This window comes from Natator depressus, chromosome 1 (genome assembly GCF_965152275.1).
Source record: "Natator depressus isolate rNatDep1 chromosome 1, rNatDep2.hap1, whole genome shotgun sequence".
Classification (NCBI taxonomy): Eukaryota; Metazoa; Chordata; order Testudines; family Cheloniidae; genus Natator; species Natator depressus.
The window spans coordinates 227,374,086-227,394,098 of record NC_134234.1 but is presented as its reverse complement, the minus strand read 5'-3'; the positions used below and the strand labels follow the sequence as shown (position 1 = coordinate 227,394,098).

The following is a 20,013-nucleotide window of genomic DNA, read 5'->3' as shown; positions in this document are numbered from 1 at the left end:
CTGTGGAGTATCCTACTTGTTACAAAACAAAAGTATTTGGTGCAATCTCATCCATTCCAATGGCAAAATTTGCTCTTTAGAAGCAATTTTATGAGCCTCAGATATAACTCATCTATCCTAGGTACTTCTTTGTCCCCCCATTACCATAGTATCTGAGCTCCTCACAATCTTTAATGCATTTATTAATTTATTTATATTCACAACATCCCTGTGAGGTAAGGCAGTTCTATTATCTCCATTTCACAGATAAGGAACTGAAGTACTGAGGGCCAAATACAAGTCTTATGAGTGGAAGTCTTCCCATATTTTTCATTGAAACTCCCATGCAATGGGATTTAGATCAGCCCCAGAGAAACTAAGGGTGCCTCAAAATGTGGTCCTATGTGGCTTCCTCAAGGTCATACATGAAGTCTGTGGCAGAGCAGTGCATTGTACCTGGGTCTCCAGAGTCCGAGGCTAGTGCCCTAACCACTGGACCATCCTTCCTCTTCTCTAGCAGCAGTGAGATATTGATTCTGAGCCTGGAGATTATTTTTGAAAAGTTGATAAAGATCTGTTTAGCCATAGGTCACCTACCCAGGCACCAGCTCTGAAGTTTCAGCTACTTTTAAATATTTGGATAAATCAGGTTTTTTTTAATTAAATTTCAAGGTTGACATGCTAAGATTTATTGAATTAAATGTAGTATACAGGTAATGTAGTTACATGCATAAACATAACATGCAGAACAACATTCTTTTCTCACTATAATGTGCAATACTTCTAGGGTGACCAGACAGCAAGTGTGAAAAATCGGGATGGGAGGTAATAGGTGCGTATATAAGACAAAGCCCCAAATATCAGGACTGTCCTATAAAATCAGGACATCTGGTCACCCTAAATACATCCAATTAACACATGCACATCTTGATATGTTATAACAAGTGTTGCCCTTTTGGAGGTATGTCAGTTAAAGAGATCTAGCTTAGTGTGCGCTATTGGTCCTAAATAGACAGGTGTGAAGGAGACCATTTTGGTTGGAGCAGGGAAGGCAGGTGGGTTCACCTTGATGAGGATACACTGACCCAAAATCGCCACTGTTCAATCTTGTAACCGCCCCTGCAGCTGTTATTCCAGCTAACTACAGCATGCTAGTGGGTTAGGAGGTGGCTGCCACTACTCCCAATGCAAAGTCCAGTTATTTGGGCATTGTGCAGGGAATGAGATAAATTAATCATTAATATAATTTATAACATATAATTGCAAAATATGTATTATTCAAATGACTTAGTTACCAGTGTAGTAAAGCTATAAATGCACATTATGCATATGCCTTAGCCATGAGCAAAGAGCAGCCTTATGTTCAGCATCGCATCAGACTGAATAAAATAATCCATAGCAAAACATCAATATGATCTTTCTTGCAGCCTTCATAGCAGTAGTTACTGACTAAGCCAGCTCTAATAGAACTTGGTCCATGCACATGATTATTTTTGTTAACCCAGTCTTTCTGCACCTGTACAAGCAGACAGTATTGCTAGACCTGTTACAGATTAACCCCATCCTGACATCTTCATACACATTTTCCACTGAAGTCTATAGAAGTTTTGCCTGAAGAATTGAATTGGGTCAGTTATGTTCCAAGGTAGTATTAGCAGATTCATAATGTACCATTTCTGAAAACTACAGCACTTATGTTGTACACAGTTTAATGCAGGGATTCTCGCAACAAAATTTTTGGTGGCTTTAAAGTGGGGCCACCAACTCTTGCTGGTGGCTGTGCTGACACTTTTTCCTAAAATACTTAATTAACTTTAGGAAAAACAAATATATATGCACATACACATGTCCAAATCATTGTAATTTATTGAATCTTTTTGCAGACCCAATAATAAAAATAATGTACAGTTGTCGCTCTTCTTTACAGGACCTAAACAGAATAGAAACACAAATAAGGTGCTCTGCAGGTTCTTGTCTTTTTTGTTGTTGCTTCTTTCCCTTTTTTTGGTTGCTTTTTTAAAAAGACTTGCTAGCTAGTAAATCTGCTGCTGTGAAAAGTGATATTAAACATACAAATATCACTTTTCACAGCAGCAGACTTACTCAGTCCTGGCAAGACCGGGGAAAAATTAAGCCTTGGATGGGGAGGTCGGGAAGTGGGGGATGGAGGGGGGAATGCATGACAGGACAGCAGAGGCCAGGGGCAATGGGGGTTGAGCCCCGCAGCCAGGGGTTGGAGCCCCGTGGCCAGAGCCTGCTGCCCACCACCCCAAGGCTGGAGCCCAAGCCTACATCCCCAGGAAGGTGGGGAACTCACTAGCTGCCTCCTCCTCCAGCATTTGTATCTCCAGAGGGGGACAGGGTCCAACTCCTGCTGGTGGCCCTCAGGGAGGGACCACTGCTTTGCCCCCCCCCCCCCCCATCACTGCCCAGGGGGCTGCAAGAAAAGTCCTTGGTGGCCATATTTGAGAAATGCTAGTTTAATGCATTCGTTACTGAATTTTAGTGCAATTCATTTAAAACATTTGGTGCTAAATTCTGTGCTGACTTATGATTGGTGCATCCCCATTAGATATCCAGGAATTTAGTCCAGAGTCTATTTTAGCTAAAACAAACTTGAGGGTTTAACAAACCTGTGTGAAGCAGAACAGAGCAGAAAACAAGGATGTAAAGACAGAGTGAGATACAAAAAAAAATGGCAAAAATCCGTCCTACCAGATAAAGCTACTTGAGTCAGTAGCACACACGAGGTGTTGACTCAAGGGCAGCCAATTCAAACACTGGGAAGTTCAAGAATGGAGATGGAACTGAATCACTGAACTAAGGAACGGGGGCGGGGGGGCAAATTAAAGCAAGACAAAGATGTCTTCCAGCCTACCCTTCCCATTACTTATCACCACAGCCTTCATTCTGGACACTAGACATTTTAATCTAGTTATCCAAAAACTCCGAAGTGAAGCTAACATGGTTTAAACATAACAATAAGCACACCACGCTTCCACTCCTGCATCCCCACTCCCCTGTTTATTGCCATTCATTGTAGTGTTACAATTTAAGGCCCTGAGTCTGAAAACTGTTCCACACAAGCAGCCTTATGCCCAGATAGAACCCTACTGAAGTCAATGAGGCTCTGCATAGGCAGAGAGGACTAGTCACACACAACAGCTCACAGGATCAGGGCCTAAATTAGACTGTAAGCTTCTCAGGGACAGGACTTGTAATGTCTAGTTTGTGAGTAAAGCATCGTGCTTTCTTGTGGTGCTGTATAATTATCAGTAACCTCTTTGAATTAAAGTATTTCAAATTTGCATCATTCCAGCAGCAACACTCACCACAATTGTTAATCTTACTGATAATCTCAAGGAGTCAGGCCAGGAACAGAGGGCTTTATCCCAAGAGGTGCTGAACACTTGCACAGTGGCTGAATTCCCCTTTCACCACTACGAGCAGCCCTTCCAGTTCAAGGTTGGAGCAGACTTGTAGTACAGCTTACAGAAGCTTATACTGGCACCTGGGCTGCAGCTGTTCTATGGATAAAGAATACTTGACCCGCAGGGAGGAAAGAGGGCAATGACTCCTGCTCTCGTGCATAGTAACGCAAGTAAAGAGATATGCCTATATGGCATAGATGTAATGATTACTTTTAAGTACAAGTACTGTCTGCTTTGTGAATTTTACATACTTTTGAAAATTTCACTAATTTAGTGTAGAATCAGAATTCACATGGCAAATTGTCAAGTGTGCTAACAATATACACTGGTTTCTACTTCATTGTCAATGTAATTTCAGGTTTATTTGATGAATTGCAACTGAAAAATCCAACAGTCCACAGCATCGAGGACTGAAATTAATGTGAGTGGTTTTCCATCATGTTTATGACCTCACAGGTAAGAAGAGTCACAAAATACAGTTTCTCTCTACATTTGAGATTATGTAAAAATATACCACATAAGTAGTGAGCGATCGTAACCAATTGAGGAACTGGACCACCTGATATATCAACAACACAAGGAGCAGTAAGATAAGAAAATCTTAATTCTATCAGTAGTATTGTAGAGACAAAAAGATTCATCATAAATTTTTTCATCTTTTAATATTTTTGGATAAAAATTTTTAAAAAGAGATCGTTTCAACAAATTTCACTCTAAAAGTCATTGACTGGTAGAACCTTAGAGAGATAGCATAGTACATAATGTAGAATTTCTCAAAAAATAATAGTTTTCATGACATTTTATGTTAAAAACTGTCAAGGTTTTTGTTTGTTTTGGGGGGCTGATACGGGAGAGAAGGATTTAAACATTTCCCTCCAAGTTTTGATTTGCAGTGCAAAAACTGCAATACCTGAAAATGATGACAATTTAGCAGGATAATGTAATTTCAGTTTCAAGCAGAGTGAGATGCAAGAGGCAGCCAGCCAGTATACATAGTGAAAAATGCATTTGCAATAATTTTTTAGATCAGTTAAACTAAAATGTTACAATTAGCAAGAAATTCATTTTATTAATTTTTCAAGAAAAATAAGTGTGTGAGAGTTGGCAGCGTTCATTCCAAATAGGAGATATTGCTGTGTATACAATACGGTAGTAATGTTTTAATTTAGTGCTATCAGTGAAAGTTTTTAAATGGAGTTATTTTTAAACGGCAACAATCTTTGTGAACTCTTCCTGTTGCTTCTTATTGAACATTACCTCTTGGGCTATTCTTGCTTTTATCATTGGTAGATGCTATACAAGAAAAAGAAAGGTCAGCTTCCTCAGCACAACATGAATTTTTTTTTAAATTCGGAGTGAATTTAGTGCTTGTAAAGGATGCTGCTAGATTGTCAGTTTTAGAAAAGGAAATCCTCTTTGGACAAGCAGCACAGCATTGGAAATAGCAGTGGAAGCTTCAGATTATCTACCAAACCCTAGACACAGAAAATTAACTACACGCTTGCCCTATGATGGGATTTATCTACATCCGTTCAATTTTTGGTCTCATTACTGAGCTGTCGACAAGATTGCCAATCAGTACCTATTGCAGTGGGGACATCTGTTCTCTAGAAGCAGATCGGAGGACACCAAAAATACCATATTATGTGACAGCATCCAGCCTATCCAATATGGGAAGCTGTAAACCCCCCCGGCACTTTATGTGAAAGCTCAGAGAAAGCAGTATTTGCCACTGTTTGCCACCACCACCTTTGTATTAAATACCCAGAAGGCTTCACTTGCTACAGTGGCACTGTTGCCTCTTACTCAGCGGTTTTCAAACTGTGGGTCGGCACTGCAAGTGGGTCATGACCTCATTTTAATGGGGTTGCTAAAACCAGCGTTAGAAATGCTGGGGCCCAAGGCTGAAGACAAAGCTGAATCCCACTGGATGGGACTGAAGCCAAACCCTAAGGGCTTCAGACTAGGGCGGTGGAGCTCAGGCTCCGCCTCTTCCCTACCCCCGGGTCATATAGTAATTTTTGTGGTCAGAAGGGGGTCACGATGCAATGAAGTTTGAGAATTGCTGCTCTAACTCATGGTAGGTAGTGGGCTTCACTTTCTGCTGCTTGTTGCTAGACAACAGCACTAAATTTGTCCATTCATCTTAGAGACAACAGTAGGCAGACAAAAGCAACAGCAAAAGCACGTCAAGCACATGAGTGCCAGGATAACTAGCAACTCATGGCTCCACCAAGGGGAAGACAACAAGCCTGTTTCCTCAGTAGAATCCAGATTATTTCTGGGCCCTTTGGAGCTTCTGATCTCACCAAGGACAATCAAGCTCAGAGGAGCCTTGATTCCTAGCAAGAGCAAGCATACACAACACTAGCAGGTGAACCGCCAGATGTCAGCACATTAAGGACCTGTTCTACTATAGCAACTGACTCATAGAAGCTTACTTAGGTTCCGGAACCAGAGGAGAGTCTACTCCCTAGTCCAAAGAGGAGAGAAGTCTTAAAAAAAAAAAAAAAAAAGTACAACTTCTAGCAACTCTTGAATAAATGCATTAGCCATTTCATTGCCATTGCTGAGCTCAGAGGCAGAATCTGTGACTCTTAGATTGATTACTAGGTATGATTATTTTAGATACGTTCAGCAAGTCCTCTGTTTTGACATGAACGTACATTGACTGCTGTTAGGCCTGCCAAAGAAGAAAAATTTGAAAAAGGCGTCGCCCCTGGCCAAGAGCTCTATTTCAGAAGTGAGTCAGGAAGATTAAAGAAAAGGATCATATAGCCTGAAAATTAACTTCACCACCCTAAAAAAAATTAAACAGGAAACAGCAGCAGCCAGCAGAGAAGAGGGAACCCTACTACCAGGAGTCCAACCTGCAGCAGACTCAGAGCTGTTGATAGTAGAAGGTTCTCTCTCCTCTCAGCCCCTCTTCCCCTCTCCTCCGCTTTGTCCCTAATATTTTATTGTATTATGTAGCTAATACAAATGCTTGTTTTTGAAGGAACCTAAAATTCATGTAACAAGAATTTCAGTGTAAAATTAGATGCACTGTTGACTCAGGGAGATTTCCCATTAGCATTAGAGAAGACCTAATAACTGTACAGTTTCTGTAGTCGTAAAACTAATTTTACTTTGCTATGCCAATGTCATGAAAAAAGAAATTAGTTAGGATGAAAAGATATCAATATGGTACTAGTCCAGCTTCTGGCTTTAGCAACAGAAGTAGTTTTACTATGTTAACACTTCTAATATTGCATAAAAAACAGTTACTTACTTTCTCGTAACTGTTGTTCTTAGAGATGTGTTGTTCATGTCCATTCCACATTAGGTGTGTGCGTGCTGCATGCACGAGCGTCGAAAACTTTTTCCCTTTTTCTGGCCGGCGGGGCCCTCCGAGTGGTGTCACTGTGCCGTGCATATATACCCCCGCCAGCCCGACCCCCGCCAGTTCCTTCTTGCCGGCGACTCCGACAGAGGGGTAGGTGGGTGAGTGGTGGAATGGACGTAAACACCACATCTCAAAGAACTATTACGAGAAAGTAAGTAACCGTTTTTTCTTCTTCGAGTGCTTGTTCACGTCCATTCCACATTAGGTGAATCACAAGCTTACCTCTGGAGGAGGGTAGGAGTCATGGAACAACTGCTCGGAGGACCGCTCTGCCAACCACCGCATCCTCTCTGGTCTGCTGGTTGACAGTGTAGTGGGTCCTGAAGGTGTGCGCCCAGGACCAGGTGGCTGCTCTGCGGATCTCCTGGATCAGGACCTGTGCCAGGATTGCCGTGGAAGTCGCTTGCGCCCTGGTCGAGTGGGCAGTGACTGCCAGGGCCGGAACACCTGCGAGCTAATAGCACACCTGGATGCAGCTTGTAATCCAAGATGAAATCCACTGCACTGACACTGGGAGGCCTTTCATCCTGTCGGCTACAGCCACAAACAGCTGCACGGATTTGCGAAAGGGCTTGGTGCACTCCAAATAAAACACCAGCGCTCGACGCACATCCAGGGTGTGCAAGCTGCGGTGACTCGGGTCCGTATGGGGTTTCGGAAAGAACACCGGCAGACAAATGTCTTGGCCCAAATGGAATTGGGAGATCACCTTAGGGAGGAACTTGGGGTGCGGCTGGAGCTGCACCTTGTCCTTGTGAAATACTGTATATGGTGGCTCAGAGGTGAGGGCCCTCAGTTCGGACACCCTTCTGGTCGAGGTAATGGCAACCAGAAATGCCACCTTCCAGGAAAGGTGCAGGAGGGAACAGGAAGTGAGGGGCTTGAAAGGGGGTCCCATTAGTTTAGAGAGGACCAGGTTAAGGTTCCATGGAGGGACTGGTGGGTGGGAGTACGGGAACACCCTCTCCAACCCTTTAAGGAACTGTCCCACCATTGGGTGGGAAAACACTGAGCCTCCCAAGAACCCTGGATGGAAGGCAGAGATGGCCGCCAGGTGCACTCTGAGTGAGAATGTGGCTAGACCCTTGCTGCTTGAGGTGCAGGAGGTACTCCAGGATGGCCTGCACTGGGGCCTGGCACGGCCGCACCTGACGGGGTTCACACCAACACGAGAATCTTTTCCACTTGGCCATATAGGCTGCCCTAGTAGAGGGCTTTCTACTGCCAAGCAAAATCTGCTGCACTGGAAGGGAGCACTGGCTCTCCAGGGCGTTTAGCCACAAAGCCTCCACACTGTCAGGTGCAGTGACTGTAGGTTGCGGTGGAGAAGCCGCCCACCGTCCTGTGTAATGAGGTCCCGGTGTAGGGGCAGGACTACTGGGGCCTCCACCGACAGCTCTAGGAGCGATGTGTACCAGTGCTGGCGGGCCCAGGCTGGGGCGATGAGGATCACCGCCACCCTGTCCCTGGGCACCTTGAGTAGGACCTTGTGCACCAAGGAGAGTGGGGGGAAGGTGTACATCAAGCCCCCGCTCCACGGGATCACAAACACGTCCGCGAGCGAGCCCGGGCTGCAGCCCTGGAAAGAGCAGAACCGCGGGTTCTGGTGGCAAACAGGTCTACCCGAGGAAACCGCCACCTGCAGAAGAGCGAAAGCACGACATCCACCCTGAGTATCCACTGGTGCATGCGGCACGACCTGCTGAGGGAGTCCGCCAGCTTGTTTCGTACCCCCAGGAGATAGGATGCCTTGAGGTGAACTGCATGGGCTATACAAAGATCCCAGAAGAAGAGAGCCTCGCAACAGAGTGGCGAGGAACGAGCCCGGCCCTGTTTGTTTATATAAAACATGGCAGTAGTGTCTGTCAGAACTGTTACGCTGTGACCACTCAGAGTGGCGTGAAAGGTCTGGCAGGCGAGATGAACCGCCCTGAGCTCCTTCACATTGATATGGAACGACTGCTCTGCTCCGGACCACAACCCCTGCCTCATAAGGTCCCCCAGGTGAGCCCCCCATCTGTGGTCTGATGCGTCTGTCACCAGCATCAGGTCTTGTTGCGGGGCGGCAAAGGGCATGCTTTCGCAAACCACAGGCTGGGACTGCCACCACAGCAGGGAGTCCAGCACATCCCTTGGGGCTGTCACTACCAAGTCCAGGGGGTCCCTGCCTGGGCGTTACAGCCGAGCGAGCCACGCATGCAGAGACCTGAGTCTCAGTCTGGCATGTGTGCGTGCATGCTGCCATGTGGCCCAGCAGCCATACGCAGCACCTGGCCGTTGTCGTTGGAAACTGGCGCAGGGAGGCCATTGCTTGCTGGATAGCCCGGAATCGGGATACCAAAAGGCTTGCCCTGGCCTGCACCAGTCCAGGACCACCCCTATGAATTCCACTCTCTGCATGGGTACGAGCGTGGACTTGGGGACATTGACCAGGAGCCCCAGCTTGCGGAACATCCTCAGGGTCACCTCCACATGGCCCCGTACTTCCGCCTTGGATCAGCCTGCCAGGAGCCAGTCGTTGAGGTATGGGTACATCCGGATTCTCTGCCTCCATAAGAAGGCCGCCACCACCGCCATGCACTTTGTGAACACCCTTGGGGCAGCGGACAGACTGAACGGGAGAACTGCAAACTGGTACTGTTCTCGGCCCATGGTGAAGCGTAAAAACCGCTCATGTGCTGGGTGGATGGCGATATGGCAATATGCGTCCTTCATGTCGAGGGCAGCGTACCAGTCCCCCGGATCCAGGGAAGAGATAATGGTGCCCAGAGAGATCATGCAGAACCGGGCCTTGACTAGGAACTTGTTGAGCCTGCACAGATCTAGGATGGGGTGAAGGCCCCCTTTGGCCTTGGGGATGAGGAAGTACTGGGAGTAGAACCCCTTCCCCTTTAGGCTGTGCGGCACCGCCTCTACCGCCCCCCGGCTCTAGCAGCGAGCAAACTTCCTTTTCTAGGAGATGCTCGTGAGAGGGGTCCCTGAAGAGGGATGGAGGAAGGCAAACTGCAGTGAGTACCCGTTCCGCACTGTGTGTAAGACCCAACAGTCTGACGTAATGGTGGACCACGCACAGGAGAAACGGGCCAGGCGGTTCAGGAAACAAAGGGACGGATCCGGTGACTGGTCTGGTACGCTATCCTCGAGTGCACCTTCAAAAGCCTGCCTTAGTGCCCGGCTGGGGTTTGTGCTAGCCTTGGTTCTGGCCCGGCACATTATTGTTACTATTGTTGCGCCATCACCTGTCATCCCTGCCTCACCTATGGTAAGGCTCATGCCTATGGCGAGGCTGGTACTGGCATTGAGGGGCAGGCTGCGGCTTAAAGGGCTTCCTCTGGGTCGCCGGGGTGTGCATACCCAGCAACTTAAGCTTAGCTCGCGAGTCCTTGAGGCTATGTAGCCTCCTGTCTGTCTGGACCGAGAAGAGCCCGGACCCTTCAAAGGGGAGGTCCTGGAGTGTATTCTGGACCTCAGGCGGCAGGCCTGACTCCTGGAGCCACGCCAAGCGCCTCATGACCACCCCGACTTGATTGTTCTAGCTGCCGCGTCTGCTGAATCCAGGGAGGCCTGGAGAGAGGTCTTGGCTACTGCCTTGCCCTCATCCCCCAGGGCCGTGAACTCCTGTTGGGAACCTTGCAGGAGTTTGTCCTTAAAACTTCCCCACCGCCGCCCAGGAGTTGAAATTGTGCCTGTTGAGGATGGCCTGCAGGTTCGCAATCCTCAGCTGAAGGCCCCCTGACGAGTACACCTTTCTGCCAAAAAGGTCCAGGAATTTCGCCTCCTTGGCCTTAGGGGCCAGGGCCTGCTGTCCATGGCGCTCCCTTTCATTTACCGCTGAGGCCACTAGGGAGCATGGACTCGGGTGGCAGAACTCATAGCCCTTAGATGGGGCAAAGTATTTACGCTCCACTCTTTTGGCTGTTGGAGCGCTGGAGGCCAGGGTCTGCCATATAGTCTTACAGTTGGACTGAATGGTCCTAAAGAGTGGGAGCGCTATTCTGGATGGACCTTTGGGGCTCAAAATGTCCACCATGGGGTCCTCCTGCTCAACCGTCTCCTCGGCCTGCAACCCCAAGTTTTGGATGACCCTGCACAGCAATTCCTGATGGGCTCTATGGTCTATTGGCGGAGGGCCAGACACCTCTGTACCCGCCCCCGCCTCATCGGGGGAAGATGAGGAGGTTAGCTGCTGCTCGACTCCCTCTGGTTGGTCCTCCTGCTCCCCTTCTCCCATGGGAGGGGCCTCCGGCTCAGGCCGAGGCGGGAGTCTATGGGACAGCACCGGGCTCAGTGCCGGTCTCTCCGGTTTATGCTGGGGGAATGCTGGAGGCCTGGATACTGTAGCCTCCAGCACCGTCTGGTAGCAGTGCGGGGTCTGGTACTGCTGCACAGAGTAACTTGCCCTGGACGGGGCCCCTTGGCGCTCCTGATAGGTCCAGGGGGTCCAGAAGGGCCAATGGCCTGGCAGCCCCCATTGGGGTTGCCAGATCCCCTGAGGGTCCCTGCTGTCCGGGGCCTGGTGCGGGTAGCTATAGTGGGAATGAGAGTGGTACCATATCCCCAGGATTGGGACCGGTGCCCGCGTTCCATGGACCGGGACCATCTGCGGGAGTCCTCTGGCGAGGGCCGTCTCAACTCCTCTCGTTGCTGGTCTCTGAGTGGTACTGGAGAGAGGCATTCCCTTTCTGGTCCTTCTTCGCGCCGACCCACTGCCGGTGCGGAAACCTCCTTCTGGGCGCTGGCAAGTGAGTGTCCGCAGAGTCGGAGCTCGACCGGAACCAACTCCGGGAGCAGTGCCAGGACAGTGTCCTCAAGCGGCACACCATTGCTGGCTTACCCCTCAACAGCACCCGGGGCATGAGTGCCGGAGGGTTCTCCCCATACAGGAGTGGGCTCACTGCCAACAGCTCAATGAGGTCCTTTGCAGCCTCAAAGGTGCCAGGCATAGATCCGTTATGCCCTCGAGCCCATCGTCCGCACTGAGCTCACTTAGATCTGGGCTTCGTGAGGCTTGTGCTGTTGGGACTGCTGGTGTCGGCGCCGGTACCGCGGCCTTCCTACTCTTATCGGCGCTCGGGGCATTGGGAGGCACCGGCCTCCTGTGCGGGGATCGACCATGACTTCCTTTCGACTGCGCCGGGGGCTGCACCTGGGAGGACGAGTGGTGCTGGGGCCGAGCCTGGTGCTCTGGGGCCAGGTCTCTCGATGGTTCCAGGGCACTATGCACCGAGGAAGCCTGAGCTGGCGTCAGGCGCTCTGAGCCCAGCGGCTGCAATGAAGCCTCCATCAACAGTTGCTTTAGACGAAAGTCTCTTTCTTTCCTTGTCTTAAACGCCTTGTAAATCCTACACCGTTCAGTTTGATGTCCGTCCCCCAGGCAACAGCTGCAAGTCGTGGGGGTCACTAACTGGCATAGGTTTGCGGCACATGGCGCAAGCCTTGAAGCCGTGGGCCTGTGGCATGCCCCGCAGCCCGGGACGGGTGCTGGAGGCCTACAAGCACCTAATGACTTAAGTGTCCACAATAGGTATGTTAATGAACTGATGACAGCTACTCTAAAGGCTAAGGGACTGCTCTTCTATGCGCGAGAGAGAGAGGTTGTTCCAAAGCCGCCACGGATATTAAGAAGGAACTGGAGGGGGTCGGGCCGGAGTACTAAAAATGCAATTGTTTTTTGTTGTGAGATTGTAAGTAACTTCTTTTGGAGAAGAGGCTATATGCTGGTGTTCTTCCTTTGGTTATCAGTCCTTTGAAGTTTCACATAGGGGACCCATTGTCTTGCTGATTACCTACTCTCAGTCTCTTCAAAAGGTTCAAACTGGATTCTCTGAAGAGCAGCAGACAAAGAAAGGAGGTTGGAATAAATAATCTGAGTTTAAACTGACTCATAGCTTTTGTTCCAATCCAGCAAACTGACAGGACCTCCAGTCAAGGGAGGGCCATAATCCTTAGGGAAAGGCTGGAAGGATTTGAGCCTAAGGCCCCATAAAACTGAGTTCTCACCTGAGCAAAGAGTATGATGAACTTGAAACCAGAGGGAAACCTCTGGATGGGGTTTTGAAGGACTGCTTCTGCCAGAGCCCATGTTAAATGATTAGTCATAAATTTTAACAAGTATTTACAATAATCTCCTAATGCACATCGAGTCTCATCTAGATTTAAATTTTAAATGTGGTTTTAAAAGTTAAAAAAACATAGTAACAAACCAAACATTTTTCTAGTGTTCAGATTAGCCATAGTTGCAATATATAAATTTCAAAACATAGTTCAGGATTTTGAAAGGAGCTGGTGTTAAGAAAAAAAAAAAAATCTATAAAAGAACTGGGAGTTCTACCTTCACCTCCATTTTAGAGATGGTGGTTTACTGTGGAAGTAAACCATACTGCATAGACACTCGTGAGAAGTGGTCAGATCAAATTTCTCAATATTGCTCTATCAATACATCTCAGTCTTGACTCTCAATATCTTGCTATGCTCTTAAACAGAGATACACAGTTGACAGTTGTTTGTACCAGGCTGACAAAGGTCTACTAAAAAACAAAAACGAGACCAAATTCATTTCCATTTGAGTTAATCGGAGACTGAATTTCCCACTCAGCAGCATTGCATGGCTGGAGCATAACAAAGGAGAAGAGTCCAAAGTATTTGAAAATAGGACTTGCTTGCTAAATCTTTATGGCCAATACGAACATAATTTTCTGACACGCAATTGTCACCCTGGAAAGGTTTTATAGAAAGGAAGTTGGTAATTTTTCTTCCAGCACATTCATTTTTCTGACAACATCTTTAAACAGGTACAGTGGAAACTCTTTAGTGAGAGGCAGAAAGATCTTGTGGAATGTATTGTCTGAATCTTGAGGTGTTCAACTAACTTTATTACACAAACGCACATCTTGACGGAAAACAACATTAGACATCACCTGTCCTGTAGACATTACGCTCCATATTCTTTATTGAAATATGCTTATGATATGGATATGACATAACTGGGATGTACTTTATGCAAGATGACTCATGTAAGGTATCATTGGAAAGATGATTTTCTGAATGTGTTTATCCAATTTATATGCATGTATCATTTTTGTATCTGAAGCTGAGAATATTGACCATATCTCTGTATTTCAAATGTGCTACGCTGGATGAGGCCAAACAATGTTAGTGGCTTATTGAAAAAATGTACACAAGGATTACCCCAGGAACTGTGTGCAATAGAAACCTCTCAGAGATAACTCTACACAATGGAAACTGTTTGACATAGGTCAGATAGCTCTATACAATGGGAAATGTTTGACCCAGGTCACAGCAAAAAAGCTTTCCAGCAAGTGGGGGGAAGATATAAAAGAGGGACAATGACAACACCACACCTGAAAACACATGAGGAACAAAGACTGAACTGTGAGAAGTGATGGTCCCAAGCTAAAAACTTCAGCCTGTGTATGAAAACCTGGGAAAGCCAAGGCAACTTATGCCTTAAGAATCTGCCAGCCTGTTTATCACTCAGGGTGAGAATTCGCTAATTTGTATCCTACCGATCTAGCATGTCAAGCTTAGTTTGCATGTTTTGTTTATTTACTCAGGTAATCTGCTTTGTTCTGTTCGCTATCCCTTTAACCACTTGAAATCTACCTTTTGTAGTGAATAAACTTATTTTGTTTATTATTAAGCCCAGTTTATGTAACTTCCAACTGGGGGGAGTGGGGGCAAGAAGTTGTGCACATCTCTTTTCACACTGAGAAGAAGGCGGATTTTTATGAGCTTGCAGTATGCAGATTTTTCTATACAGAGCAAGACAGTATTGTTTTGGGTTTATCTCCCAAAAGAGGTGTGCACGTGAGTGCTGGGGCTGTAGACAGATGTAAATAGACTGAAGCAATAATTCACCCTCTCCCCTTCTTCTACAAATATGTTTCATTACAAGCTTTTGCCAATACAGTCTAAATTTGGTGCCATGCTTCCTCCTTTACCAAGGGGACAGACTTCTGTTCATATCATGCACTAGTTTACGGATTTCGTAGACTCAACGTAATTTTGGTTATTCATCTCAAATTGCAGTGAAATGCATAGACTATTTGCTTCACAGCTAAATTTTCATTTTCCACTAGGAAGTAAGAGGTTCATTGTGTATATTTAAGAGATTAACAGATTTTATTAATTTTCTAAAATAGTTTCGAATACAGAGACCAAGACCCCAAATTCTTGACAGTTTTTAAGTCTTTATATTGTGAATGAGCAATTATGCTGGTATATTTTTAATGACATACATACATACATCCACCTCCTAAGCCTGTACATTTCAACTCATTAGAAATGTTGACTAAATATATCTCTATGATCTCAAAAAGCAAACAGTATAGTTGAAGAACACCTAAAGTGTTTTAATTACATGAAAATAGTTTTCTTAATTTGATTACAGTGTAGCTTCCTAACATAGCATTTTGACTCACCTGATAAGTTTTAGATGATTTTTAAAGACAAAAACCTGCTAGAACATGTATAACCCATCTTTTAAATGTCACAAATATATACTATTTGACACTATTATGACTGAGCTGTAGCTGCAAACAAGATGTAGAAGACTTTACAGTGTTCTGCTACAATAATCCACATGGGGACTACTAAAGCTAATTTATATTTGGAGCCACAATTTACCAACCAATACAGATTTAGAGTATACTGTTGTATTTACTATATTTCTGAGAATCTGAATCACAGAATACTTGCTCTATGATACAGCACAACTAATAGGGAATAACAATGCAGACTTAAATATGCCTATAATTTAAGTTTTCAAGCAGAGTCTAAACCTAATCAACAGTCAGAAGGCTCGCAAAATTAACAGTAGACATGCTCTTTAAATTTTTTTGAATATCAAAGTATATATACATATACACAACAAAGAGCCTCTTAATAAAAAGCAATTTAGTCTATTTTACAGTCTCCTTTGCTTGAAAATTAGTCTTCATACATGTTTAACCTTCCAAATCACTGATAAAATCATTAATAATTTACAGAAGGGTACATTTCTCAGCAAGATGATGACTGAAATAGTTTTAAATATTCTCTGTTATTTTTGCTTTTTGAATGCGATTTATGATCTATTTGGGAAACTGACATTTAAACGTCAAAATGCATAAATAGCATTCACAATAGAAACCCAACCATAATATATGCAGATATAGCTGCTACAAAACAATCTTCTGTAACAGACATTTATTAAATACAATACTTGTTTGTACAACTTTAATCCATGATGACAGCATGGAAAGATTAACATTACAACATGGAAAGTTCTCATTCACTTGACTGGTGAATCAATCTGTCATAATTTAAGTATTAATTGAAAAATCCAAGCATAAAAAAAAGGTGCTTACCTACACAGGATTTAAATAAAAAAAACACTGCATCTTTCAGACATTGCTAAGAACAAACAGAAAATCAATGACGACAGTCTTCAAAATTCAAGTTGAAAATTACTGAAGGTCACTTAAAATAACTGATTAAATGAAAATCAGGATAAACCCCACACACTGTGGATTAGGGCACTGGAATAGAAAATGCAAAAACCATGGTAATACAGATTAGATAGGAAAGAAGCTAACGAGGAATTTCCTTCTTGTACTATATTTTTCAACCTGACCCTTTTGTTTTCCATTGTGTACAAACTGCAATTTTGTTTTCAAATTGCCAATTCTAGCTTTTGTCTCTAAATCACCACAAAGTCAATATCAATCCATCATTCCTTTGCATTAAAAGAAATATATACATTCTATACATCATTCAATTCCCCTCATTGTGAGCAACGTGTTCTGTACTGGCTTATGAAGTTATTATAATACTTCCAGAATCACTTAATCCTTTGTCACTGGATTGCTTCTACATAGTTTGCAGGATATAAGCCAACTTGTCCATTATCCAGACGTCCTTTGCACCAACCTTGCTCATCTTCATCCTCTGTTTTAGTTAGCTCATCCCCTGCAAAATAAATTTAATGTCCGACAACCATCACCACTTTGGTAGTAACAGAAAATAACGTAGTATAAACTCTATCCTTGATACCTACCCTTCTTCCTTACCCACCCCCACCATAAATGCTTCCTAACTCTACTCTTTACCATCACTTTGATTTTAGCAAAAAATATCCCATTTTATAAACATTCACATATGATATGAAGGCATCCAGTAAGCACTTTAAGATACTTGGATGATAGGAGTTTTATAGAAGTGAAGTATTATAATGCTGAGATTTCAAAAAGTTAACACTTTGCTTAACCAAAATGAAAATAAAATTAAGAATTACATAAATTAGTATTGTTACGAATTACACCTGATAGGACACGCACACAAGTGCTACGAATTACACCTGGTAGGACACGCACAGAAGTGCTACGAATTACACCTGGTAGGACACGCACAGAAGTGCTACGAATTACACCTGGTAGGTCATGCACAGTTCGAATCTAGGCTGAGGCACAGAAATAAAGTCCACAACTGCAGAGTTCCCAAAAGACACTAAGTTTATTACGCTCGAGCGTGGTGCCCCCCTGCTAGCCAGGAGGGGACCCTGACTGCAAATTATACAAAGGTTATACACTTTTTAGCAAAGCATGTTGCCCTCGTGCATCAGAAACCTTAGCCAATAAACAAACCCTTGTCTTATCTACCACCTATCCCTGCTTGGTGCATTCCTCATGCTATACCAGTATGTTAATTACACAGCATGGTCCTAAAGCCATGCATCAGTAACTTTTATCATCAGGATGGGAGGCCTCACATCAAGGTCAAGAGACAGGGAGTTAGAGACTGACAAAAACCAGATACTGCAAATCAAGGCAGGCTGGAGACAAGGAGGAGGATTTTCACATGGATTCAGTATCTAAGGATTACTCCTCCTGGTGTATGATGTGCTGGCATTCAAACAATGGTGGGCCCCAAACCAAAATGGAGTCACATGTGCTAACTTTTCCTTAACAGTATTAACTCCCTACCTTTCTAGGGAGTGTGCATAGAAAAGGTTAATTTTGGGAAGCATAATTGCCTCTACCAAGTCAAAAAATGACTTTTTTTTTACACTAAGGAGATTTACAGCCATTTAATGTACACCATTTTTCCCTATACATAAAAAATAGCTACAAAGGCATTAGCAAAAAGCTATACAGCAGGGATTTAGTAATGTGCGCCAAGACATGTTCTCTCTAAAATATACTGGTAGGTTACTGGTATGCCTACTGGATATATTGTGAAAAAAAAAAAATCTCCCACCCTACATTAGTTTTTTTTACCTCCCCCTTTAAACATAAACATAATGGACATTAGGATTTAATTTCTGATGTTGTGGTCCCAGCTTTACAGTTGGAAGTTGAGACATCTCAAGAAACTTCTGTTTCAAATGCTCAGTATAACGAAAGTCTCATGCATTCTAAGACTGTTGCACAAAACCTATAATTCCTTATGGTAGCCATTCTATACCCCTCAGCTACACTCACAGGTCCCGCTGGGAGGTGACCATGTCCACCAGACCAAGCCAGCAGCGCAGCTGGGGCCAGTCCTGGGGTGGGGATCGCTCTGGTTCCTCAGGAGCGGTGTGATCAGCCAGGACGGAGGGGAAGTGGGTCCTGCCTGGGCCGGGCTCCTTCAGGACCCACTTGCCTGGAAAGGCCCAGCCAAACCCCCTGCACTGCCCCCCCATTGGCCGAGACTGGCTCGGCCTCTGCACCAGTCACATGCGGCTTGACCCTGGAGAGGCAGGTGGGGCCCAGCAGGCGGTGGACAGCAGAGACCACTCGGAGCCAGAGCCACACTGAGAAACAGGGCAGAGCCCTTGGACGTGACTCCCAAAAGCCTGTCTGTGCCCACCAGCCCTGCAGCCAGCAGCACTGCCCAGACCACATGGCAGAGCCTGGCCGCTGGGCAGTGAGCCCTCTACAGGCAAGTGGGACCTATTGCCTGGGAGCCTCTCATACAGCAAGGCCTGGGCACTTAACTGTCCTGGGAGAGTGGATGGATTAGATAGGTCCGTAATGGGCCCCTTCCAAGTGTAAACCTGGGACTGATGTAAACGATATACTAAACTATAACATGGATTGTGTCTAATATGTGCTTATTTAAGCATCTTTCCTATATGCATATTTAAATGTCTACAAACAGGTTGTATGTCTCCTTTAATGTAGGTAAGTACTATCCACATTTTAAGGATTATTTTCTACTGAGAACAGCAGGGCTAAATAGTTTAACCAAAGTCACACAACTAGGAATAGAACCCAGAATACCTGACTCCAAGGTAACTTCTACATCCCAGTACATAAACATAGCTTCATTTTGCTGTAGACAGGGGCTACTGTGCTAATCCCTTGGAATACAGCACCTATCACTTGTCTGACATATTACCTGCTGTGTCCCAAAGGGATTAGCACATCTCCATGTCAGCTAGGTAAGCAGGAGAAGAGCAGAAGTTGCCACAATCCACTGTGGATGAGTAGCAATTTTTGGCTCCTGTTGATTCCAGGAAGGAATAAATAAGGAGCTTGGTCTGTCTTGTTACTGCTGTTCCCCTATCAGGACAGGATTTAAAGCAGACCAGAACACTACTCACTTTTGGTAGCCCCAATTTGTTTAAAAATATTGAGAGCTGATTATTGTGATCACAGAGCGTATTTTACCACAGATAAATGGAAAAATGGGACAAAATGAAACATTGGTTTACCAAAGGTAAATTGTGCCAGACTCACCGGATATCTACTTTTCAAAATATATCTAGTTTTTTAGACAAGGGAAATGCAGTAGATGTAATCTGGACTTCAGTAAAACTTTTGATATGGAACACGGTAAATTAATTAAACTGGAGAAGAATGGGATTAATACAAACACTGTAAAGTGGGTGAAACAATGGCTAAAGAAGAGATGACAATGGGTTGCACTGAAAGCAGAACTGTCAGGCTGGAGGGAAGTTACTAGTGGAGTGCTTCCAGGAGTGACCTTGGGACTGATGTCATTTAGTATTTTCATTAAGGACTTCAGCACAAAAAGTAGGTGTGGGTAAGAAATCCACTGATGACACAAACTTAGGAGGCACTGTCTATATAGATGTGCAAGGTCATGCACTTAGGACTAATAACAAGAATTCCTGCTGTAAGATGGGGGCTCATTTGGAAATTCCAGAAGACACAATCTGAGTGAATTAGCTGATCGCAGGATGACTATGAGCCACCAATGTCATGTGGTTGT

General features: G+C 45.0%; 1 protein-coding gene across 4 annotated transcripts in view; it reads right to left on the bottom strand.

Moving 5' to 3' along the window:
• Positions 1 to 15,000: 15,000 nt before the first annotated feature.
• Positions 15,001 to 20,013, bottom strand: part of PACSIN2 (protein kinase C and casein kinase substrate in neurons 2) — a 129,223-nt gene continuing 124,210 nt past the window's right edge. For 2 of the 4 annotated variants that reach the window (XM_074936900.1, XM_074936927.1), the window contains one exon: positions 15,001 to 16,764. In XM_074936900.1, the coding sequence (XP_074793001.1) occupies positions 16,652 to 16,764 (113 nt within the window). In that variant the 3' untranslated portion in view covers positions 15,001 to 16,651. The remainder of the gene's footprint in view (positions 16,765 to 20,013) is intronic. The other 2 variants (XM_074936910.1, XM_074936918.1) reach the window with 1 other exon arrangement.